Source organism: Pteropus medius, unplaced genomic scaffold, assembly GCF_902729225.1.
Source record: "Pteropus medius unplaced genomic scaffold, Ma_sr-lr_union100, whole genome shotgun sequence".
NCBI lineage: Eukaryota > Metazoa > Chordata > Mammalia > Chiroptera > Pteropodidae > Pteropus > Pteropus medius.
Window position 1 is genome coordinate 1,124,765 of NW_024344374.1, and position 25,242 is coordinate 1,150,006.

At 40.9% G+C, this 25,242-nt stretch overlaps 1 protein-coding gene across 8 annotated transcripts in view; it reads right to left on the bottom strand.

Annotated features, from left to right (window-relative positions):
• The window catches only part of ABCA1 (ATP binding cassette subfamily A member 1), a 119,707-nt gene that overhangs the window by 44,486 nt on the left and 49,979 nt on the right, over positions 1–25,242 (bottom strand). For 5 of the 8 annotated variants that reach the window (XM_039870604.1, XM_039870600.1, XM_039870603.1 and 2 more), the window contains 9 exons: positions 23,915–24,039; positions 21,711–21,890; positions 13,258–13,350; positions 8,887–9,127; positions 7,015–7,154; positions 6,551–6,667; positions 2,413–2,610; positions 1,488–1,693; positions 813–989 (listed from right to left, as the gene is read on the bottom strand). In XM_039870604.1, the coding sequence (XP_039726538.1) occupies positions 813–989; positions 1,488–1,693; positions 2,413–2,610; positions 6,551–6,667; positions 7,015–7,154; positions 8,887–9,127; positions 13,258–13,350; positions 21,711–21,890; positions 23,915–24,039 (1,477 nt within the window). Of the gene's footprint in view, positions 1–812; positions 990–1,487; positions 1,694–2,412; positions 2,611–6,550; positions 6,668–7,014; positions 7,155–8,886; positions 9,128–13,257; positions 13,351–21,710; positions 21,924–22,006; positions 22,070–23,914; positions 24,040–25,242 lie in introns of those variants that run through there. The other 3 variants (XM_039870605.1, XM_039870607.1, XM_039870608.1) reach the window with 2 other exon arrangements.

A 25,242-nucleotide genomic window follows, 5' to 3' on the forward strand; every position in this document is an offset into this window, starting at 1 on the left:
GCCACCACCACCACCAACAGAGAATAAGAGAATTTCCAGAATTTGGAAGAAACATTACATATTTCAGATGCCTGCAATAACTATACCTCTGCTCATTCTCTTACAAGAAATCATTAGTTCCAAAGGCAGAGCTCTCACATTGAGAACTTAGCAGCATAGTAACTAAACTCTAAAAGATTATCTTAAAAGTCTAACATAAAAAGGTGATAATTCTAGGTGACATCAAAAAGCTAGAGCTGAGCCACACAAGGAAATAGACTTTTCCAAGCAAAGCAGAGAGCAGATGGGAGGAGAGTCACCCTCCCATTTGGATTGTTTTATTTGGATTGTTTCGAATTGTGGTTTCCACTTATAGAGAGGAAGTAGACAAATTTACATGAAGTCAGCTTTCATAGGTCTAGAACGCCGCTTCTGTGTTTGGGGAATGTGTGTATGCTGGCATGTGTTTGTCATGACATATTTTAAATTTGCACATTGAGCAAATTTTAACCAAAAGGGTAGAGCGTAGAAAATAAAAGTTCTGGTAACCATGGGTGAGAAAGGAAGGAGGGCTGCCAACGTGTGCACGTGTGTGTCTCTGATGTGGCTCAGACTGTCAACTACTTACATCTGGCATCTTAATTTCTGAAATCTTCACAGAATTTCAAAACTAATTTTAACTAGAATCAACATGCATGTAAAAAAAATTGAAATCAAAGCATTCTGTCTCCTCTCTTGGTGTGTGTGCACATGCATTGTGTGCATGTGTCTATGCTCCACTTGGGGACAGTGTTAACTGGTTAAATAAAGATGGTGGCTCACTGGTAACTTACATGTCATCAACATAGCAGGGGTAGGGCATCTGTTGCACATAGACACCAGTTTTCTTCTCGGAGCCCGTCAGCACCCTAATGATTGCCTGCTCCACCAAATCCTGCAAGTAGGCGAAGCCCCCCCAGACATATCGCATGTCCTCAAAGGGGTCAGCCCGAGGACCAGGGTCCCAGTACCTAAAACCAAACCACAGGTAACCAGATAGTCTTTAGAACCAAACAGTAAAAAAAATCCAATCACCCTCAATCCCATCATCATTACAGAGTCACTGTTTTTATTTTTGCATCCTACCTGTGCACATATTTTTTAATAGATTTAATCGGAATGAGCACATCACTTATTAGTTTGTTTTTTCCCCTCCATTGGATACCTAACATTATATCAAGTAGACATACCAAAACTTACCAACCACTCCCTTTTATATTGATAGCTCCTTTTTGTAAAAATGCCAGCACAGGGAACCTAAAGTCTTTTTTCCTTTTCTTTCTTTTCTGTTGATTAATTCCTTGGGATTAATTCTCTTGAGTTGCAATGCTAAAAGATAGTGATATTTCACCGAAATCATGCCATCTATTTGAGTTTCTACCAAATTATCCCATAAAATTAAGTACCTCTAGTCATCTTAGCAGCTCTTGATTCCCCAAGGCTGCTTGGCATGATGGAATTCAGCTTACCCATCCTTGATCTTATTTGTCCTCTCCACATTGTCAATGTCCATTCGGATCTTGTACTTGACATGATGGGGCAGCTCGACACTGCCGGGAGTAATTCCGGTGAACACGATACCAGCCCAGAACTTCCTCTCATCCAGCAGCTCCATGGATTTGTTGATAAGCCTAGCTTCTGTTGCTATTGGTTCCAGCTTGTTCAGGTTGACACACTGAAGGAAGAATAGCTGTCATGAGAACTCTGGTGGCCAGAAAAACAAGCAGTACAACCAAGACAGACCCTACCCGAAGAGGGAAGTACTGTGTGGCTTTTTTATCCTCACTCTGTAAGTCTTCTCTAAAGTCGTTTTCCAATATTCAACCAAAAATGGATATTTTTTTAAACTGAAATTTAAAGATAAGTTACTTACATTGATTTCTGTGGTGAGAAAGAGGTTGGAACAATGATCATACCCCTCCTTTTTATCAGCAATTTTGAGTCATTTACGACTAAGTAAATAAATAAACAGATCCCCACCCCCGAAAAAAGTCTTTTATTTGTCTCTGTTAAGTGACATAATTTTTAAGAATAAATTTTTAAATGTAATTTGTCCTATTAGATTTTAAATAAATTTCATAAATAATGCCCTTAAGGGACTGCTTTGTTGCAATTAGGTATTAGGATATCAAAACACTGAAAAACCTAGAAGACAAGGGATAGAAACATCCTTGAGTCTGACAGAATAAAGCTAGAGTTAGGTTTGTTTATTTACTCATTGAACTATCATTTATTGAGTGCCTTTTGCACATCAAGCCCTGTGTTAGGTTTCAGGAATATTCCTGTAAATAAAACTGGACATTATTTCTAAACATTCCTCCAATGTGACTTATTGCATCATTTCAGAAGAAAAGCCATAGCCTTTTCCAAATGAGCCATAGAATAGATCCTCACCTCCATGAAGCGAGCTATGGTCTGGACTGCCCGGTTGCTCTCATTGAAAGCCTCTCTCCAGGTATACACAGAGCCATTAGCTGACTGGACATCCTCTGGATGCTTGGCCAGAAATGCCATGATATCTTTGGCTGTCCAATCTAAGCCAGACAATTGCTGTTCCCAAAAGTGATCATTGCCTCTGCTGTTCAAGAGTGTCTGCCATGACAAAGAGAAAGCATACATAGTAAACACCACCTAAGTCTTGACAAGAACAAATGATTTACAAAATCCTTCACATATATTGTCTCTTTTGTTTTTCATCCTCATAGAAAACTATTGAGGTAAATAACAGTGTCCCCATTTACCAGATGAGAATATTGGAGCTGAAAAATAAAAGAATACGATTTTAACCAAGGCTGAATCACATTGCTCATGGGCTTGGAGCTGAGGTTCAAAGTCAAACCAGTCTGAATCCAGAGCTAAGTTTTTCACTGTACCAAACAGGATAGCTCAACAGTATTAACTACAGTAACAACAGTGATTGTGCTTACTCTGTACAATTACTATACTGATTTATTTCTATGCTTTATCTCATGCAACTCCATAAGGAAGATATTTTTAAGAGTTCCCATTTTACAGATAGGAAAACTGACCATCAGAGAGGTCAAGTCCCTACCATAAGTTCACATGGCTGGTAAGCAGCAAAGCCAGAATATGAAACATGGGCTCTCTGATTCTACTGCCCCATCCCACTGCATTGTACTGCCTTCCTTTTTTGAGAACCAGGCTGATGACTCCTCATAAAGACCCTGGGTCTAGACTGAATGAAGACAAACCCACTTTTGCTGTTTCGTTAATAATGCTGCTATTAAACCAAGTAAAATATGACCTTTCCCCATTGTAGGACACATGGGTCATGATGCAAAAGAGGCCTGTCTCCATTTCTTGTTCTCTGGTTGGTTCTTCCATGTAAATCATTATGGAAGAGAAGGACACCCCAGTCTGGTGCTCAACCAATGGGTCCAGAGGGCTGGGGCAGAGGCCTGCACAGATGTGCTGCCAAAAACAGGGGTCAGCTTCAAACTCAGCTCATGGAACAGAAGGAGCTACAAATCCTGTCACAGCTTTGAGAAGGAAGATGAAACTCTGGCTCTACTGAAATGGAGACTCTAAGGAGCCAAATACTGCTACTTTTTAAATCAGTCTTATTTCCACTAACATTATAAGCTTTTTTCTCCAGGTGGCTTCATATTTATTATTTTAATGGAAGTATAATGATTTTATAGAATAGATATACTATAATTTCATTAATTATTCTCATACTGCTAAGCATTTATCCTATTTCTAATTTCTCGCAATAACAATTGTGATAGCAATAACATTTTCTCTCATTCAGAGGCTTCTTTCTTTAAAATTATTTCTGTAAGATACATCCCTCAGGGTGTGTAGAATGGAGGCACATAGGATAGCACATTTTTAATGGATCTTGCAATTTTCATCCCAAATTGCTTTCCAATAGCGAAAAACTATTTATACTGTTATCAGTAAGATATGTACTTTTGTTAACACAAATAGTTACAAAATTGTACCTTTACCAAAGTTCACAGGGGTTTGGGTTAGCAATTCTCAAATGACTTTATTTGCAGACTTGAACTGAACAAAGAAGAGATGAGTAAAGACATGTGGCATTTAGGGTGACACCTGCCCTGTCTGGTGTGGCTTCAGAGCAATATGGCCAAGGAAGCAAGACAAGAGAGATGTGTCCGGTGAAAGCCTGATCACATGGCTATTCTAGGGTACTTGAGGGGACCAAGAGACCTAAGGTCACCCTTAGGAGTGCTAGCCAGAAAAAAAAGCCAGGCCTTGAAATGAAGGAGGCAAAGAGCAGCTGGAAAACAGAACAGTTTAGTATCAGTGGGTTCCACGATGCAACGGAGAAGTGACTCTATATCTGTGGGGTGATGCAACAGCTGTAGACAGAGCCACAGGCGGCAGAAAGGTAAGAGTTATCACAAGTAGAATGGTGGTTGCCAGAAGCTGGGGGTGGGGGAAATGGGGAGCTCAAAGCATACAAAGTTTCAAGTATGCAATCTAAATAAGTTCTAAATAAGTTCAAAAGTATAGCATGGTGACTATAGCTAACAATACTGTATACCTGAAATTTGCTAAGAGGTAACTATGTGAGATAATGTGTATGTTAACTAGCTTGATTATGGTGATGATTTTACAATGTATATGTATATTGAAACATCAAATTGTACACTTTAAATATATACAATCTTTATTTTTCAATTATACCCCAATAAAACTGAAAGAGGGAGAGGAGAGGGGAAAGAAGGGGAGAGGAGTAAAGAAAAGAGAGAAAAGAGAAGAAAAGAAAAAGAAAAGAAAAAAATGAAATTACTCCAGCAGAAGCAGAAGCCTCAGGCATCACCTCATGTACCAGATGTGAAAATGCAGAGGGTGACCAGGACTGAGAAGCCCAAGTTTGTGGCATTAAATAAATACTCCTTAAGAGAGAAAGGAAAGTTAGAGGAGGCTTCTTCAAGTTACACCCACAGGCCGATGAGTCCCTAGTCAGTGTCTCTAGCCTAAACAGCCCCCCTTCTCCCAGCCCCCAGTGTCCATAAGCCTATTAGACATCCCCATTATCCACCATCCAGAAATCAAGAATCATCCCAATGCTTCCCTCTCTTTTACCCCTCCACAATCAAGCAGTCATCAGGCTTCACTTCCTGCCAGTGCCTTGATCACCCACTTGGATAATCTCCACCCTGGTCTCTGCCTTCTATCTTCCCCTTCCTTCAATCCACCTGTCATTATCAAATATGTTTATATCTCCCCTTGCTTAAAAGCTTCCCCCAGAGCTTAAACTAAAGGTCCTTGACACACAGGCCTTCCAAACCACAGCTCCTACACTTCTTATTGCACATCCTGGGTTCTCCCAGCAGAACTAATGAATGCGATGGCCATGTTTCCAAGGGCTTGTCCCAACGAACTGGGAGCCTGAGCTGGAGCATCCAAGCCAAACTCCCCACTTAAGAGTAAGGTAAGAATCTATCTGCCTACAGACCAAAATTCATAGAAACCCTTCAACGGGGCCCCTCAGCATTCTGAGATCCAGAAGAAGTCCAACAAGAAGTATGGATTCCAAGGGGAAGACCAGAAAAAAGAGGCCCCAGACCACACCTAGGTCACATGGCTGGGTCATATGAATCCTTTTAGAGAGGAGACACTGGAGCCCAACAGAGACCCATACTTGAAGGGCATGAGTAGTTATTATTAGAAATTATTCAGTAAATCCATAAAAATTATTGTTCATGTTTTTATCACTAAAATCCTTTGGTTTTTAAAGGTCTTAATTTAAGAATTCTGTGTTTGTAATAGGACTAGTACAACAAAGATGACTCTAACTTTCCCGTTATTTGAGGGTCCCCTGGTATCACCCCTCCCAGGACATCAGGGGACAGTCCTAAGCCTGAGAGAGTACCTTCCAGGTAGGTACCGCCTTTAAAACCCAGCTGCCCTTCTGATCAATGAGGTGTCAAGACAAGAAACCTGGCAAAATCCATTCCTGCTTCTTAATAGCAGCGGAAACAAAAGGAAAGAGGCCTCCCTCACCATGGAGACAGGAAATAGTCTAATGATTCTCTGACTCATCCCAAGGCAGGGATGATGTGATTAAATGGCACTCAGGCTCAAGAAAAGAAGACATTCTGTTCTTTCTTATTCAGACTCCTGTGCTTTTGAATTCAATTGTCTTTAGAGCACTAATCCCTTTGAAGTGGTTCTGAAGCACTAAGTGCAATTCCGTTCCATGTGGTAACAGCTACGGTTAGCTCTAGACCCAGAAATGAAAATGGTCAGGGTTCCGAAATCACCAAACTCTTGCTCCAAATACCAGCCCTCAGTTTCTTGGAAAACTGATTTTTGACTACCAGACACATTGACGCTGATAGGCATGACACAGTGTTATCAGTGCACCATCACCTATAGCTCTACAAAGGTGACAGCCCTGTGGCTTGTGCTCTACTCAATACATTTGCTTACACTGGTTAAACGTAAAGAATTCTCATCTCAACCACTTCTGGGAAAGTGACCAGAAACTCACCTCTCTAGCATCAAGCAGGCACTCAGTGATCAGAGGGATACTCACCCGGACAAGGTCCATTTCTGCGCTGCTCTCCATGAAAGTCCAGATCTTAGGGCTGAGCTCTTCCCACATGCCTTCCAAATCATGAAACAGAGCCAGTTCCTGGAAAGTCTTATTCACCTGGAGTCAGGCGGGGAGGCAGGGATAGCAAAAAAAGAGGAGAAGAGGTACAGACTTGAGAAATGTAGCTGCCCTGTAAAAAGACACTCCATCATAGCAGCCCTCTTCTAGTCCTTCTAAGCACCAAGAAGTGCCTGCGGGCAGCTTGATTCAAACACCCACGGCTGGAGAGCTGGCCCTCAGCAGTCAGCTCTGGCTAGGGTCAGACTCGAGGTTCTTACTCTTTGGAAATCCCACAAGAGCCAGGAGTATACTTAATATATACTCCATCTGAAGCTGCCTTTACTTTTTTTGCCTGCAATTTGAGGAGGATTTTGGAGAGCACCTCCTGGGCCTGGCTAGCTTACCTCAGCCATAATCAGCCTTGTGGCTGGAGTGTCAGGTGTATACAGGATCTTCCCAACCAGCAGAGGCTTGAGAGCTTTCCATATGATGCGGGAAAGAAGACTGGACTCCAAATTCTTCATCAAGTCATTGCAATAAGGAGCTATGAAGAAGATGAAAGGCAAATATTCATATGTATGGTCACAAACATACAGCAACTAATAAGAGCTTTGGAGCCAGCCAGACTGTCCTGGATTCAAATCCAGCTCTGCCACTTAATCGCTATGTAACAAATAACTTCACTTGCCTAAGCCTCAGTTTGCTCTCCTGTAAAAATAAAGTTAACAACATTTACTTGGCAAAGATGTAGGAGATGTTATCTGTAGAGTCCTTAGAACAATGCTTGATAATCAGAACTTATATCACTGACGATGGATAACTCAAAACTGAGACAATCTAGAAAATGTTTTTACTATATACAGACTGTGCAACTCTAGATTCATACTAGTATGCCAGCCCTCACCACTTTGTTTTCATTGAAAACAGAGGGCCGAATTCAGACTTCAGTTTTCAAGCAAAAATTTTTTAAAAATCCCTTTATTTAGTAGGTCTCAGCATTATATGTAATAAATATAATAAAAATCCCAAACTGAGAAATTCAAAGTTATAACAAACAATAGGGTTTGATTATCCAGAAGGATTCCTGATTTTTTTTTTTTTAATTTCATCCTGGGTTCTTTTAGATACCAAGTAGCCTCTCCATGCAGCAAAGACAATATAATTTTTTTTTAAAGAGGATTTGCTCACAGTTGTATCTGCTGTGCAAAAGAAGGTTCCCTTGGGTGCACTGGCAAAGCAAGGGAGAGCAGAGGAGATGGCATTTCAGAAAATTGCCTATAATGCCATCCTCTTCAGGATTGCAAAGCAACCTGCGATGTCTGTGGTGCTTTACTCCAGAGAAAAAATAAAAGGTTCTTCTGTTACAGTAATGGACAAAAAGCTGCCTCACTCAATGTCTGAAAGACACACCTGCGGTTGGAAATAGAGAAAGGCTCACTTGCATCAAGTTTTCAAGGAAAAGGATGCCATTGTCTAAAACTGTAACACTGGCTTCTCACTGCCATCAGACACAGGACGCATGTCCCCACAAAACTGCCCAAGTGCGGGGAGAAGATATGGAGTTACAAGGATCTTTAACACTGCTTTGCAGCTAAGAACCAAAAACAAACAGCAGATCAAATGCCTGTGTCTGATGGTAGACATATGCCACCATTAACAGCTAGTTTAGAAGCCTTGTGGTTTACCGGAAAAAAGAGCATGGAGCTAGGCGGATCCTGGCTTAATCCAGGCTCTTGCCGATTAGCTATTGTGTGGCTTTGACCAAGTCACTTAACCTCTCTGAGCCTATAAAATGTGAGGTTATAAAATCTTCTTTGCAGAGTTATTTTAAGGGTTAAATGAGATAATTTAAATAGAATGCATAGTGCATAGGAAATGTTCCCTAAATGTTGGCTTTTATTGTTGCTATTGCTGTTACTTTTAAGTTTTTATTACAAAGCATACTTCATGGATGACGAAGGGGAGAAAGGAAGAGAAAAGAATAACATCATGAATTACTCTGGGAACCACCCTCCTATATCCCCCAGAAAACTTGGCTTTCAATCATTCATTCATTTGATAAACACACTGTATACCTGAGACGTGCCAGACCCCATTCAGAGAAGTGGGCATGGTGAGCTAATTAGGAGAAGACTCTCCCCTCTAGGTGCTCATTCTGGTGGACAAACAGACATGTGGACACCTAATGCTGCTGCAAAGGATGAGGACAAGTATGAGAGAAGAATCCATGACTAAGGTGGGCTGGGGCTGGAGCTCTAGTCTGCAGAGACACTCACTTGTAGAATTGTCATAGAAGGTTCCAGCATCCTCCTCAGTGCCATTGCCTCCAAAGAGGGCTTTGTAGTTGTTGTCCTCATACCAGTTGAGGGACTTGATCTTCAGGCCCCCACCCTCGGGATGGCCACAGACAATGCGGGACACGGCCTGGTATATCTGGGTGGAGGAGCTGGAACCGTTCATGTTGGCCAGAAACATCACCTCCTGCCGCATGTCACTCCAGCTCCTCATGCTGAACAGCTGGTGTCAGGGATTGGGAGGAAAAGGGGAGGAAAGAGGAGAAAAGGGTAGAGCAAGGGTTGGAGACAGAGAAGAGAAAGAAACATCTTATTTTCTTGGCCTCTGTAGAGCCAGACCCCAGAACATATCTTGTCTGACATCATTTCCTCCAAGTCCTGTCATGAGATTGCCAGAACCAAGCTACTACAGTTGTGGTCAAGGGACCAGCAGTGTCAACATAATCTAAAAGGTTGTTTGAAATGCAGATTCTGATCTGTCTACCTACAGTTCAAATTTGCATTTTCGCAAGATGCCAGGTGATTCCCATGCACGGTAAAGATTGAGAAGCACAGCTTAGAAGTCAGTGGAGCCCCTGGTGATGGACTTTATTTCATTTGATTATCTTCTGGTTTATGGGAGAGAATGTTTTCTCTGAACAGCTATGTGTTCATAGACATACATCAGGAACTGCTCATGCTCTCGATCACTGACTTATTTCTAAAACACCTCGAACTTCGGTGTTGAACCTGAGGAGCTCTCTGCCCTATGGGAGAAAAGGTACTGTGTGTGTAGCCCCCATCCTTGTCTCAGTCAAGTGTTGGGCAATGGAAAAAGTGTAAGGTGGGAGATCTGAGTCTGAATCCCAGCTAAGTCTCTCATTAGCTTACAGCCTTAGAAAAGTCACTTCTCTAAGGCCCAACTTGTCATCGAGATGATGACGGAGTGTGGTAAGGAATAAACCACATGATACATGAGGGGGGGAGGTGGGTCTGCAAGCGATGACTCAGCCAGAGGCTGAGTCTGTGACTCACACTCTGACAAGCACTTTGTCTCACATACAAATCTACTCCAGCACCTTGAGGAGTTCTTGGCCCAACTGCTCGTATAATTAAATATTTATAGAGCACTTTGTATTTCCATGCATTTCACAATAAATCATTAACAATTCCCTACATCCCTTGAAAAGTCACTGTATATGTTCTCATCACCTGGAAGACTAAGGTGTGGAAAGTAGAGGGGAGAGGCTATGGGCCTCTGCACGCACCTGGAGAAGGCCTAGAATCAGACTCCATGAGCCCAGCTTTCTGTCTCACAGAGCCTGCTGGTTCCCATGAGTGACATCGTCCTGGCTGCTACAGATCCTGACTGGGCCTTCTGCCTCCAGAGGGGAACCAGGAACTCCAGGGGTGGGTCAGAGCTCACAAACATTTCCCTCCTAGAGAGGGGGCATCGACCATACATCACGAGAAAACAATTATGTGGCCGGCTTTTCCTTATTTTACCTTTTCATAACCTATTTGAGGTATATAGACAGGGAGGGGAGAGATGGTCAGACCACCCCTCCTTTTGTTGGTGGGTGAAATAGCCCTGGACATTTTTAAACAAGAGTCACTCATACTTACTTCTCTTTCCACAGGCTGCCTCACCACCTCCATCCTGCCATAATCCAACCAATAGAACGAATTTCTTCCCTCATTAAACCTGCCTATGTTTGGACAGGGGCACCATAAATGACAGTTGTTTCAAATGGTTGGCTCTTCTCAGCACCTGTCTCAGGGAGAAACACCTACTCATTCTTCTCCACCTCAGCTCATGTTCCACACTTCCTCGGTGAAGCACTCCTCTGCACAGGGAAGGGTGGCCACTGGTCCCTGAGCCCACGAAAGGTGGTGCTGGATAATCACCTGTAGCGTGAATGAATGGCTGGCTGACTTAACCGCTTTCTCAATCCACTGCAATGACCTCCTTCTGCCCTTGCTCCCCCACCAGCAACTCTTCCTGATTTAACAGCCACAACGTAAACAGTCTCACACTCTAGGTCACGTCATATGCCCCTCTGCTCCAAACCCGAGCTGGCTTCCCATCACTATCTCCCATACGCTGCTTTATTTTACTTCATTGCACGTAACCTTGCTGTCACATTATACCCTGACCTGTCTCCCACCCACAAAACAAGCCCCATGAGAACAGGGAGGTTAGTGTGTCCACTGCTGAGTCCCCAGCATCAAGCAATGCCAGGTACCCGGTAGGTGCTGGGTGAGTAACAGATGCTGCTCCCTGTCCTGCCTCCCCAGTCTCATCAGGCATACCTTCCCTGTGTCCCACACATGAAGCCCAGGTCAGGGTGACTCACCTAGGTCCACATAACGGCCAAGTCCTATTAATCTATATCTTCTTTCTTTGAAACATCTCCTTTCTGTCCTATTCCAGTCACCATCAGACTTCGTCAGACAACAAGTGGGCTATAGCAGCAAGAGCATGGGCTTTGGAGTCCAACAGTTCTGGGTTCAAATCCCAGTTTTGCCAATTAACCATGTGACTGTAGGCAAGCTGTCTAACTTTTCTGAGCCTCAGTGTCTTACGTAAAATGGATACAATATAATCCAATCACATGGATTATACAAGGAAATTGGGTGAAACTGCTTGCACCAGGTGAAGCTCTTCAGAAAATGTCAGCTCCCTTTTCCTACAAGGATTGTGCTTTTGTCAAAACAACCAACTTTCTTTCCACACACTAAACAGATAAAACAAGTGCATTCACTTATTTATCTTGTCCCGTTTGTCCCAGAGAAATAACAAGTTAGACGATGAGTAACTTATGCTCAGAGTGACTTCTTCTCCACTGAGAGGAGAGAGTGGCCCCTGCTTGCCCTGGACTTGGGAACAAGCAGCACACACGGAAGCAGTCACCAACGAAAATGTATACTGCTCAGTTGGAGAGTTTCCGCCACATCAGCAATGGGAACATCACATGCTTTCAATTATTTTTTTTACCCCAGACACAACGCAGGCCAGTGACGTTAAGAGGAAACAGCTGTACCCAGAACGTGAGTTTAGAGACAGCCTCCCATGTTACAGTCCCTGCTTTTGCTCTAAGGCTGTGAAGGGATCTGCAAGAGTAGTTAGTACAGGGCACGTCAATGTCAGCTGACTGGACCCTAGAGAAATGACTATGGATTTGCAGGGCAGTTTGTGTTTCTCTTTCTGCTTCCTGGAAGAACCCCAGGTGTCTCAGCTTCTCCACCTACATAAAGGTCACTAGCATTTATAACTGAAGTAACGAATGGCACACTGGAAAAGGACTTCTCCTCCTGAAAGGGATCAAAAGCCAAACCTCTTCAGTCAGACACACATGAGCAGAATGAAAAGTAAAAAGAACGGAAAATTGAAAATAATACACTAAAGTGTCAACTGTGTTTCTTCTCTGTGTTTTCTGTATTTCCCAAATATTCCGCATTTTCCACAGTGAACATGCAATAATTCTATCCCCAGAAAACAAAGTAAATGTTGATATTTGTGAAAAATGATACCAACACCAAAGACTGAGCGAAGCCACTGAAAATAAGGCTGGACCAAGCCTGACAAAATTTCAAGAGAAATTATTCCTATCCAGTGTCCTATACATTAAGGTCTGTACTGTTCTGACCACTGCCCCCTGGCTCAGCTCCTCACACACTGGGCTCCAGACAGTTCCTCCTTTCCAAGTCTAATTTGAAACAAGGCTTGGTGTCAGAAAGGTGAAGCACACACTGGCTGGGGGGCAAAGGAAAGGTTAAGTGCTTCTGGAAGCACTTTACAGGCCCTCTCTGATCCTTTGACAAAGGTTCTTCTGATACATTTGTCAAAACGTGGACCTGAAAGGCAAACTCCACTTAATGTTCATCAGGAGACTATATTTCCAAAGTTGAACCCCAGAGGCCAAAAGTTTACAAGAGAAAGATTTGAATTAGGGGAACCCATGTTATTCCCTTTAGTTAGCAAACAAATGTTTTGGCAAAAAGATTCTCTTCCCTTGCTACTGAAGAAATTCGGAGAAGTTGCTGCTGAGACAAATGCAAATAGGGATGAGCAGGTTTATCCTCTCTACAAATGAGTCATTAGCTAGTCATAGGAGTAACAGTAGAAGAAAGTTCTAGACTAGAAATCAAGCCTTCAGCCACTAATTAATTAGCTCTGAGACATTATGAGCCTCGAGTTCTTCATCTCTAAAGTAAGATCAAACAAGATCATTTTTAAGATCACTGGTGCTTCTAAACTTGATTGTACATTTCATATACTATTCAAATCAAAAGGACTCTTTTTAGCCAAACTCAGGGTCGAAAAAAGTGATAGTGGATGGTCTGGCTTCTGGGGTTGGAAAGACAACTTACTTCTTGGGCCAGAGTGCTGAGACTATCCAGCAAATTTTTTGTGGTTTCAGCCAGCTCCTTGCTCGGGAAGGGAGATGCAGAGTTTATCTTTACCTGGAATGAGGAAAAAAAAAAAAAGTTGTTTTTAAGCTCAAATGTAAACCTGAAATCTCTACTGAAAATAAACAAGTTAATTAAAACCATTCACAACCTTGAGTTTAAAACACAAGAAAGCCACTCTTAACCAAAATAAGACACTAAAATTATTCTAACTATATGTTTACATGTTGTTTATTTCAGATAAGAATCACTAATTCTTTGATGAATGCTTTCAAATGGTGTAAGAATGTAGATTTAAAACTAGTGGGTATGCAATAGATAAAAACACCTCATGTGTGGGGTATTTGTATGTCCAATGCAACTCTGACCACAAATTTCTAACTCTGTCTATGGTTCTGCAAGATAGGAACATGAAAATGATGTCACAAGTTCATGATGGCTCAACAAGAAAGAGGAAAAATGTAAAGTTTACAGCTACCAAAAGCATGGGAAGAAGGAACTCTCATTCTGCTCAAGTCAGCACTGTTTCTAACAATGAAATTTAATACAGAACGCTTATTTTTATGTCTAGCTTTAGTACAATCTTTATATTTATTCATTTATATATTTAATTGTTGTTATAGGCCACCTAGCTGCCCAGCAAATGTAAGAAAATAATTAATTAGGCCCAAGGAAAAGATATGTTAGAAAGCCTAAGCAAGAGAAGAAAAGGAACAGGGATGAACACCAAGTCTAAGGCCGGAATTGTGATGGCTGAGGAGCCTCACTCAAATTTAGTTCTGAGTTTTCAGGCTTCAAAGAGAAAAAGATATAGAGTCAGTTTCATCATTCTTATTTGTCAAATGGGCAAAAAAAAGTCTTCACAGAAAATCCATCTTTCCTTACTGCTTCTACGGGCATCGTTTTATTCAATTTCAGACACCTCTGAAATCTAGAGGAGGCTGCCTATTTTGGGTATATGTTTTATATCAGAGATTGCTGTTAAATTACAATTCAGACTGCAGGAAGAGTGGCTGAAAGTGGATGGAACCCATTCTCACCTCTGAGAAACATCTGCCTGGGATGTTTTCCTTTTAAAAGAATTCCAAAGGCAGAAGATTAAGTTAGTAACATCCAAGCATAATCCTGAATGTACACTTCTGAGAGAATCTGTCTACAGGTTCTATGAAAGAATTTGTCCAGCCTGAAATCATGAGCTCTTCTAGAATGGCTTACTCACAAGCATCCCACATTCCCACTCTCAGTCTTCCTACACTCAGTGCCTAAGGGACCTGTGGTCTCCCTCAAACTCTATACTCAGATAGGTCTCCATGATACTACTCACAGGTTCTATGACTATACCTTCCATGAAGTTAATTCACGAGCAAAAACAGGTGGGGTGTTTTTTGATTTTTACTTTCTCTCTTCAGGTTTACATAACTAAAGGTTAACACTAGAAGTTAATCTTATAGAGAATTTGCAATAAGGAAAACTTTTATAAGCTAAGAGGTCCTAACTGGAAGACATAAGGAAGTAAGGTAGTTTTTTGTTTATCATGAGGCCCATATATGTTCAGAATTGCATAGAAAAACAAAAAAATGCCAAATTAACCTATTATAAATTTTTAAAACTTAAAATTTGGCAGTTAATCCATTTCCTCAACAGAAATAAGATTATCCTTCTTGTCACTCTGCCCCCTCTTCTCTGGTTGTGGGGACCTGGGGTACCTACAGAGCCCTGAGTAAATAGCGCAAATTTCCCCTGCCTCTATTTTCTCAACTACACAACAGAGTTAACAATGCTGTGCATATATCACAGTGTTTTCATGAACACGGGAGGCCAGATGCAGAATACCTCGCACAGCGCCCACCACAGAGTAGGTCCTCACATCATAAATGACTTCATCCCTCCTTTCTCTTCCCTTCCTGGAAAGTTTACTACTACCAAAATTGAAGGGCTTTAGTCTGCAAACAGAGTTTTCTGGTTCTTCAAAAGATTTACATTCTTATTGGGACCAAAGACAGAGGTTAGCAACTTTAGAATGACATCAAGAGTTTATTAAGGGAATTACAGATGAAAAGCAAGATTTTAAGCAGCAAAATGGTAGACCGAAAGGGGAAGGAGGTGTGATATATATATAGCCAAGTGGCAGGTGTTAACACAGGGGGCTCGTAGCCACATGGCACTGGCTTGGTAAGAGCTCTCTAATCCGAAGCAGTAAACAACTTAACGCGCCCACTTTTCTATGTGAGAACATTCCCTTCAGGTGAACTGGCGGTCAGGTTGGCTTGCTTCCTAAGAAGGCAGGGGTTACAATAAGTACAGGGGATCATTTCACCTCACAGTCCTCCCTTCTGTTTCTTGGCTGGCTCTTGTACTTTTTCTGCTGTTGAGGTGCCCTCTCTCTGCTGGGCAAAGCTAGAGCTGTCATCTCACAGCACATCAGCCACACTCCACTGTGCTATTTCTAAAATTATAAATACTCCACAGTGCAAGGCTAAGTATATTTATACTATACATATACACATACAAATTTGCCCCAAAGCTGACAATGGAAAACCTGAAGGAAAAATCATTACCTATGATTATATATATGTGTGTGTGTGTGTGTGTGTGTGTGTGTCTATATCTACATATATAGACATACAGACATACATGCACCTATATCTTAATGTATATTTACATGTACCTTTTACATATAGTAATACTGATTTTACTTTTACAGTAGTGACACAGTTTCCTTTCTAATTTACACAAAAGGTATCTTTAAAAGGAAATACAAAATTCAAATGGTACCAACTGCACTTGAATACAACCAAAATCATGACAGAGGATTGTGAATGACCAGGTTTTGCTAACACAGTGTGTGGCCTTGGGAGCTCCTGTGGTGCCTGTTAAGTATGCAGACTCCAGATACCTACTGAAGCTAGGAGTGCTACCTAGGAGGCCTCGGGGCATTCTTTTGCACACTGAAGTGTGAGAACCACTGAGACACAGCACTTGGACAAATGTTCACACCAATTTTTAAAAATATTCTCTGCAAGAAGGTCATCATTTGTGCATCCCACATCTGAGCTTTGGTTTATTTAACTTAATGATTTAGATTTTGGTCTCGGAAAAACATTGGCTAAACCCATGTATAAGTAATAGGTAGAACAGTCAATGCCATTATTAGGATCTTTGTTACACTAATCGTTTTGAGATTAAATGCTCAGTATTCATTCACAGTATCGACAACCTGCGGTCAATACAAACAAATTTCCATTTCCAAAGGAATGCTGCCTAGAGTTATACATCCAAGTGTAGGATGGCATCACAGGGTTAAACATACACACACAATTCAAATTCAGCATCGAGCTTAAAGCTTAGATTATCTATTGAGCTATTATTTTCCTCAAAACTTCATTTTCCTTTTCTGTGCTTGGACATTATAAAATACAAACAATGGACTGATACAAATCAGCAAACTTAATATTACAATTTAATGGGAAAGGGATGACTATTCAATTACTGATGATGGGACAATTATTTATTCATACAAGAAAAATTAATAAATTTTCCATCTCACACCACTATATAAATTTAATTTGAGGTAGAATTAATAAAGAGCCAAAAGTAAAAATGAAAGTTTTAAAAAGATGGGAGAAAATATACATATGAACTTGGGGTAGGAAAAGTCCTCTTTAACAAAATAAGACAAGTCCAAACCAAAATAGGGAAAAAAAATTACTACAATTTCCAAAAGTAAAAACTGTGTACCAAAAGACACCATAAACAATGTGAAAAACCAAGGCAAAGATTAGAAGGGATTCTTTTTTTTTAATTTTAGCACAAAAATGGAATATCATGTAGCAGTTAAAATTAATCTGATGCCGCATGCATAGACACTGATAAATCTCAAAAATCAGTTGTTAAATGAAAATGACAAGCTGCAGAGGAATATGCATATTTATACAATGTGAACACATGCAAACTAATATGGTCTATCGTTAATAACAGAATGCAAATATATTTATATATATATATAGTTGCATAGAAACATGCGATTCCAGAATAGTGATTATTTCTAATGAAAGAGACGAGGACACATAGGTGGCATCGGCTACATCTGTAATGTTTTATTTCTTGAAAGAATCTGTAGCAAGCAAATATGGCAAAATGACAGACGATGGCACATGTGTGTATGTTATTTTCTGTAACTTTTTGTATATTTGAAATATTTCATAATTTTCTTTTTAATTCACTGAAAGATAAACAAGAGAGAGGGGAGAAAAAGAGAGAGGCTGGGCAAGAATGAAGCACGGGCAAAGAACATAAGCTGGCTTGACTGCACATCAGATCTGAAAAATGTACCTTCCTTGAATAAAATTAACCCCAGGAAACATACCTTGAAACTAGGCCACCAAATGAAGTCCAAGACCAGGTGCTTACACTACTATTAACTGCTCATACTTACTTGACAAAGGCAGGCAAAGCCTGCCAAATCATTTTTCCAAAAAGCTCCAGTAATCAATTCAGTTTGGAATTCCTACTGTTATTTTTCCTAACCAAAAACATTCCCTTGGCTATGAACTCATATAGGTCCCTACTGACCACAGGAGGCAAGTGATTTTCTTCTATGAAGTAAGGAAAGGGAGAAAAAGAAGGAAAATAGAACTTTTAGTAAAGGGCTGTACATTCGGTGTTACGCTAACAAAAAGTCATGTATTATTCAATATTTTTAGATCATAACTAAATACTGTAATACCATTTGAGGAAGAGTACACAAATGCTTATTATATTACTCAAAAGCTCCCACCCACTTCTGCAAAATGTGTTAATCACAACATAGCAACATTTCCTAAAAGCATGACATTCGAGGGTGCTGGCCCCGTAACAACAAAGGCCATTGTGCCCCATTCTTTCTGGGTCTAACAGATAACTTCATTATATTCTTTCTTTCCTCACTAGCTTAATAACTACACTGTAAAAGACTGAAAAATAAAAAAGCAGTAACCTAGCAAAGTCAATTTGACTTTACTTTCTGAGCTGGTGCTTTATTTCAACTCAGTGTCTAGCACACTTCCTGGCACATAATAACTAGGTGCCCGATAAATGTTTGTGAAAGAAAAATCAAAAGAAACGGAAAAGCACATTGGAAGAAAGGGACTGGAGTGAGTCCTGCTTCAAAGGTCATTCAAATTCACAGATTTACTTCTGTTTTGCATTTATCTCATCAAGTCACTCACCCTCTGGAAGCTTTTGGTGGCTCCCCTTGCTCTAAAGATGATGCCCAATAGCCTAAGAGGCTCAAGAAAGATTGCCTCAGCTAACCTTTGCCCACCTCCAGTGTCTTACCATTCCTTCTCCCATCAAACTCCCCACAGCTATATCCACTCCACTCTGAGCTACTCAGTTATGTGCGATTCCCCTGAATACCCACCTTCTCTCTCCCCTCCAAGCACATGCCTGGAACATCTTTCTCCTAGTGTTTACCTGGCTAATCTCCATTCTTTAGGTTCCAAATTAGAGAATGCTTCTTTCCTGATCCCTAGGTTAAGAAGCCTCATCGGGGCCTGCCCGGCACCCAGCAGAGGGTCAATCACTCTGCACAGCATCTGCTCCTTGCTTGGTCTGGCCCCTCTATTCTCCCACCAGCAGGGAAACTCAGGGAAAGCAGTCCCTTGATCACCACTGCCTCCTGGCCCAGTTCATGCACAGGTCAGGGTTTGATAAATATTTGCTGGAAAAATGAATGATCACTACACAAAATGAAGACTGGTAAAGATTACTACTAATACATTAGAAGTCACAGCCAAATAGAAATAGAAGAGAGAACATCTGTGAAATAAAAATGTACTTGAAAACTTTTCAGTTTATAAAAACCTTTATCTACACACAAATTTTTCAGGGACTCTACTACTAAATAAAGTGAGATGTGGATGTATTTTCAAAATACAATGCACAACTTTGTTTTCCTCCTGTGGATGTGTGTTACAATGTGTTTATCGACACATTTTGAATTTCCCTTAAATATTCTCGTAAAGTACACTAAAATCTCAACTTCACTTTGTCCATATTCAGAAAATCCAACTCAGGACTACGATTTCTATGTTTTAGTTCAACTTGGAACTAGGCCACATACCACCTACAAAGACTATCCACCACCCAGGAGCAATCACTGTCTCTTAACTTTCAGGAACATTTCAAAATTTCTAAATCAAAGTCAGGAATTATAAAACTCATGTCTGAGGAAGATATTAATCTTTTAAAAACAATTCAACAATTTAAATGTTGAATTCTATTATGTTTAATGCATTAAAATACTTCATTTTTTGCTGTTTCTAAACACAGTTAAATACACCCACTACCACATCGCTCAGGACTAAATATCAAACCTCTTAGGAATGGCAGCCCTTTTCAAGAAAGAAATAATATAATCGAGGCAAAATGTCTAAACAGACGGGGTTGAACAGTCATATTAACACATTGCTAAATGCACAAAAAATTTATCCCCAGTTCTGCGATCCCCTTTTCCTGCGGAAATCAAGGGAGCACAGAGTCTAAAGAGGAAGTCCATGAGGCGTGTCGTTCTCTCATCTACCATTTAAGGACTGCAACTGCTTGCCGGGCAAAAGCATATGTTATAAACAAGTGGGCAGTGAAATCAAATAAAGCCAAATAAAATCTGATACTTCACACAAATGTCTAAATTTCAGGAAGGAGGAGAGGAAAAGCAAGTGTTTTCTCCTGGAAAAATAAAAATAAAAACCTACACAAATGCTTCAAAAACTGCATGTGACAAGTTGAAGTATCTAGCCCCAAAAAGGCACAAGTCAAGCTGTATCTGTATCCTGAGTCCTTGTCTGAGAGTCAAGAAGACACCAAACAAAGACCCTTCAAAACAAAGATGACTTTGTTGACCCCTTCTCCATCTGCTCCTTCACACTACACACAGCCCGGCTATGAGATCACTGCTCTTCCGGGGACCGAGGGCACTGCTCACTTCACCTCCTTTATCCCATGAACTGAGTCCCGCCTTCTGGAGAATATGCTGTGTCAATCAGAAGACATATAAACAGAACTCTGTGCCACAGAAACACAATGTTCTCTTTTAGGGTGAAGGTACCATTAGAGGTCAATCTAGTCAAATAGATGTGTAATCCTAGTTGTTACTGAAAATGGAGGTAAGTCTGTATGCCTGTCCTTCCTAACTCAAGAATCAGGCACCATCTTCACATCACTGAGACAATGGTGAGCCGGTACTACAGCCCAAACCTACTTTCCGCTATGGCTCTCAGTGTGCCACGTTGGCAAAGACTGTTGTCAGGGGGCTGTTGGGATTTCGTGGGTGAAAATGGGGTGAGAGGGCAGCCCTCACTCCACAGACCCAGGACCTGTGAGAAACTCAAGTTCCCAATCTCAGCCTTAAAGGTGGAATTATTCTGGATTATCTGGATGGGTCCAATCTAATCACATAAACCCTTAGAAACAGTGAACTTTCTCTGGCTAGAGGCAGAGAAATGTGGAAGAAGAAGTCAGAAAGATTTAGTATCCCTGGGAAGACTTGTCTCTCCCTAAAGAAATTATGTGGCACAAAGTTCCAGAGGATTCCAATTTCATTTTATCATAATGAGGAACATGTCTTTCCGGGCACATCTTCTTCCTTCCAGGGCTCTTTCCCTGGTTTCAAGAGAACTTAATGACAAATCAGAGTCCTATATGGTGAGTAGAAAACTAGAACACAGGTTGCTAATTGATGTTATTAGAGGGGCATTTCACCAGAGCTCTCAAAAACACCTTTCCCCCGCCAAAAAATACACCTGTTCTGGAACTATACACAACTCTCTAATGACCAAAATGTCCAGGTTCATTCCCATTCTTTGAATAAGAATGAACATGTATTCTCATGGACTGCTTCTCTGTACTATTGATTCCTAGATTGATCAAACTTTGCTGGCAATTTTTTCTCTGTAAATGCAATTTTATCAATGATTAAGCTAATTACTGAGCGTGCTTCCATCCGATTCCAAGGTTTTGTCACTGTGACAGTTCACAGTGTCTCCTTTCTGATGGGCTTTTACAAATGAACAGGTATCTATGTTCCCATCAATGGTTTTGAGAACTTTTTTTCACTCTGGAGAACTCTTTCTTCAAATGAACTCTTATAATCTCAAATTATAATATTAAAAAAACAGGTATCTTTGATTAAATAGGCACAATGAACTTTAGGCTTAGACTCAGAACCACATGCAACTCATTCTTCTTCTTTTTACTCTTTGGCAGATAACCCAAAAGTTTGAAAAAATAGTCAGAATACCATTAAGCTAAACTGTATCTCAAACTCCCAGCCAGCTCTATGTTTCTACAAAAACAAAGTCACATTGTCCAAGAAAAAAATTCACATTCCAAAGGCGTTAGTACTTGAAGCTTCTCCACACGGCACACCTACTCACCAGGACTGGCTTCAGGATGTCCAAGTTGGAGCGAAGTACTTGCTCAGCTGCATCCAGTTTTTCTCGTGGCAGGCTGCAAAGCTTAGAAACTTCTTGATCACCAAGTTGAATCATCTTTTCTACTTTGGATCCACCACTGCACAGATTCGTCAAATGTAACTGGTAGCCTTGCAAAAATATCTGGAAGCATTTTGTACAGAGAGACAAACAAAACTGGATTATAAGGATGAGAAGTTGGGTCCTTGAATCCTTTGGGGGGACTTCACATCAATACAACTTTAAAGAATGGACATAACCTCAATAACCCGAAGCATCGGGTCTCTTTGATGAACTTCGGAATGCATCAAGGCGTGGTCTGACAGGAAATTTAAAACTTAAATGTTGTGTTTGACTCATCATCTCCCACTCTCTTGTCCTTGGGAAGAGAAATCCCGAGTCCAACTCTTTTTCTCAAAAGCGGGACACATGATTCAGTAACTAGGAATCTGGAGCCTGAACTCCTGAAACCACTTTTATTAGAGAAAAACATTCTCATTACTTTGGAACTTATAATATCTTAAACTGGAGTTGGGCTGAATTACGGTTTAAAAGCATCTATACTATTTATTTGTAGGTAGAGATGTTTAACTGAGGCAAAGAACTACTTTCAAGCAATTTCAGAATTTATATTTTGCCTTTTACTCGCCGCAGAGTAGAGTACCAGAAAGCCAAACTTCTCATCTCATTTCATTGACAGGCCAATTCTAACTCATTCTTATCTATTCATTATAGTAGACCTCCTAGAGAGCTTCACTGTGGCCATATTTTGTTTACTTAATTAGCTTTTGGGGCCTAAATAAATTGAGCTTCTTCATGTATGGTCCTCACTATCCATTAGACAGCAAGTTCGATAAGATGAAGGACTTTGCTTTTCCTGCTCACTTGTGTCCACAGTGCTGGAACACTGCAGTTAATAGTATGTGTGGAATCACTGAATGGATATGCAGACTCTTTATTACTCCATTACTACCTCCCTGTTAGTTTAAATTAGTGCTGCTTGACCTGCTTATAGTACAACCTACTGTAAGCGATGGACCAAAAGCCTCAAAGACCCATTTTTCTAACATTGCAGAGCATTTGGCCTGCCATGGTTTCCATTAAGTTTTCACCTACTGCCAGATACTCAAGCACACTTCAGTTGGTCTCCTTTCTCTAACTAGTCCTTGCTTCTAGGCTCAGCTCACCTTTAGAGCACTGACACAGAGACTAATTACCACTCAAGGACCACCTCCGTATTTAGGATGCCTCTTAATGTTAACTGATTGAAAGTGACACATATGAAATTGGCAGGGGCAATGGAAATCATGCTAAATGCAACTATTTTCATATGCCTGCTGCCTCTGGCCCATCTCCCGACCACACAATTGGTAAACACAAGGCATATTTTCCTAGTTTCATAAGGGCAAGCAGTAAGCACATTTTTCTAATTTTAAAAGTTCTAGATCATGTACGGTAAAGGTCTTATTTTCAGGCATAAACATTTCCACTGCTTCTGCTTATTGTAAAGACAAGCTAGTATGCAGACATGAGACAGGTTAAGGAAGCAACTTCCCTTTCTGCCAGAGAATAAACTGAGACGCTTCTCTGGAAATCAATAACCATGCAAGCTGGGTCTGCTACCCACTGCATAGGAGCTATATATCTAATGATGGCAGAGGAAGTTTTCCAGGGATATAAGGTTAAAATTCCATATAAACACTAATAGCACTTCCTGGTTTTATAAATTAAGAAAAAAAAATTCTCCTTATATACCTTTCTTGTCTGTCTTTAAAGGAAGCATTAAGTTTTCATAATCTGCTGACAGAGCTGCTCCAGTTCAATAATCCTCAACCCTGGTTACTGTGAAATTTTAAAGAAAATGTTTAACCCATCTTAACTTAAACGCATCCATCTTTTAGGAGGAAGTTATCAACACATGTCAGTTGACAGGCAGGAAATCAGTTTTATTTCAATCAGCTGGCCCATGACTCCAGGTGGCATATTCCATCTCTGAATGGTTTGGCAATGCCAGTTTGAGCAGGGAAATAAAAATAGGTGATGCTGAATTTGAGCTAATGCCCTCCTTCCACACCATTACAAAGCCAGGGGTTTATATTTTTTTCCATGCATTCTCAAACAGTGGATTGCCACCAGCCCCACCAAGGGAGCCGAAGGTCACAGCTTACCTTGCGGAGACTGACACCAGCCCCCAGCACTTTGTCCACAGTAGGCCCTGGCAGAGAGAGGTTGTGATTCAGGAATCCAGAGAAGGTTTCATTGTCCACCAGGAAATCCTGAAGTGTCAAGCCTGCTGAGAAATAGTGTTTTATTTTCATTTAATAAGTAACTCCAAAAAAAAATCAGCACAATGGGGCAAGTGGAGAAAAATATAATATTGATTGCCTCGTTTTAAACTGACTGGTAACCACAGGATTCTGGCTTAAGCACACAGAGAAACGAGGCTCAAGGAGCTTCGCCTTCTCAGGAGACATGAAAAGATTGCTTTCTAAAGACGTACAGAGCCACACAGCATGTGCTCTTAGACTCAAACAGTGTGACAGTGCTGTACACACACACACACAGCCTTGCCTTGCTTTACAAGGCAAAAGCCAAACCTTTCAAATGATCTCACCCATCCCACCTGAGATTTGTGACACTAACCCCACTGCTCCTGTCTCCCCGCTGCTATCTCAGACAGAGAAAAATTGAGAACAAAAATCTTATTCTCAACAAGCCCCAGGGCTGATTTCCCCTCAATGAAGAGCAGTGGTTCTCAAACTTGAGTGGACATCAGAATCACCTTGCAGGTTCTGTTTAAAAAGATTGCTGGCTTCCATCACCAGAGTTTTCCAATTCAGGGGGCCTGGGATGAGGCCAGAGAATCTGCCTTTCTAACAAGCTTCCAGCTGACGCTGATGCTGCTGGTCTGGGGCCCAAATTTTGAGAACCACTGGTGTACAGCATTACACCTATCAAAGTGCTTCCGCAGACACGGTCTCATTTTAATTCCAAACATGCAACACATGACATGGAGCTCCAAAACCTGGTCTGCTGCACTTTAAGAAAACACATAAGCGTATGGTTTTACAAAATCAATCCTACCAATGATTAGATTGCTGCAGGGTTTCATACAGAATCCATTTAAATAATAAGTCCTACAGATACATTTTAAAAAGGCTCCAATCCAGTGTAGTGAAGTAGAAGCAGCACTGGCCAGAAACCTAGAATTTCAGTCCCCAGAGTTGGAGGCTGTGCCTGTGGTGTCATGTGACTATTTCATAATCTTTCTGAATCCCAACTTCTTCATCTCTAAAATGAAAGGTTTCTGACCAGATGCCTGGTAGTGGCCCCTCATTTCCCCTAACTTATTTCATTTAACTCTCTACTTCTCCTTCTGCGGCACCCTCTTAATAACCCAACTTCTTCCAATAAAGAGAAAACCAGCCAATCATAACCACATGGCCAGGCAGTCATCATCTGTAGACTGCAGCCCACAGATCCAGGCACTAACCAA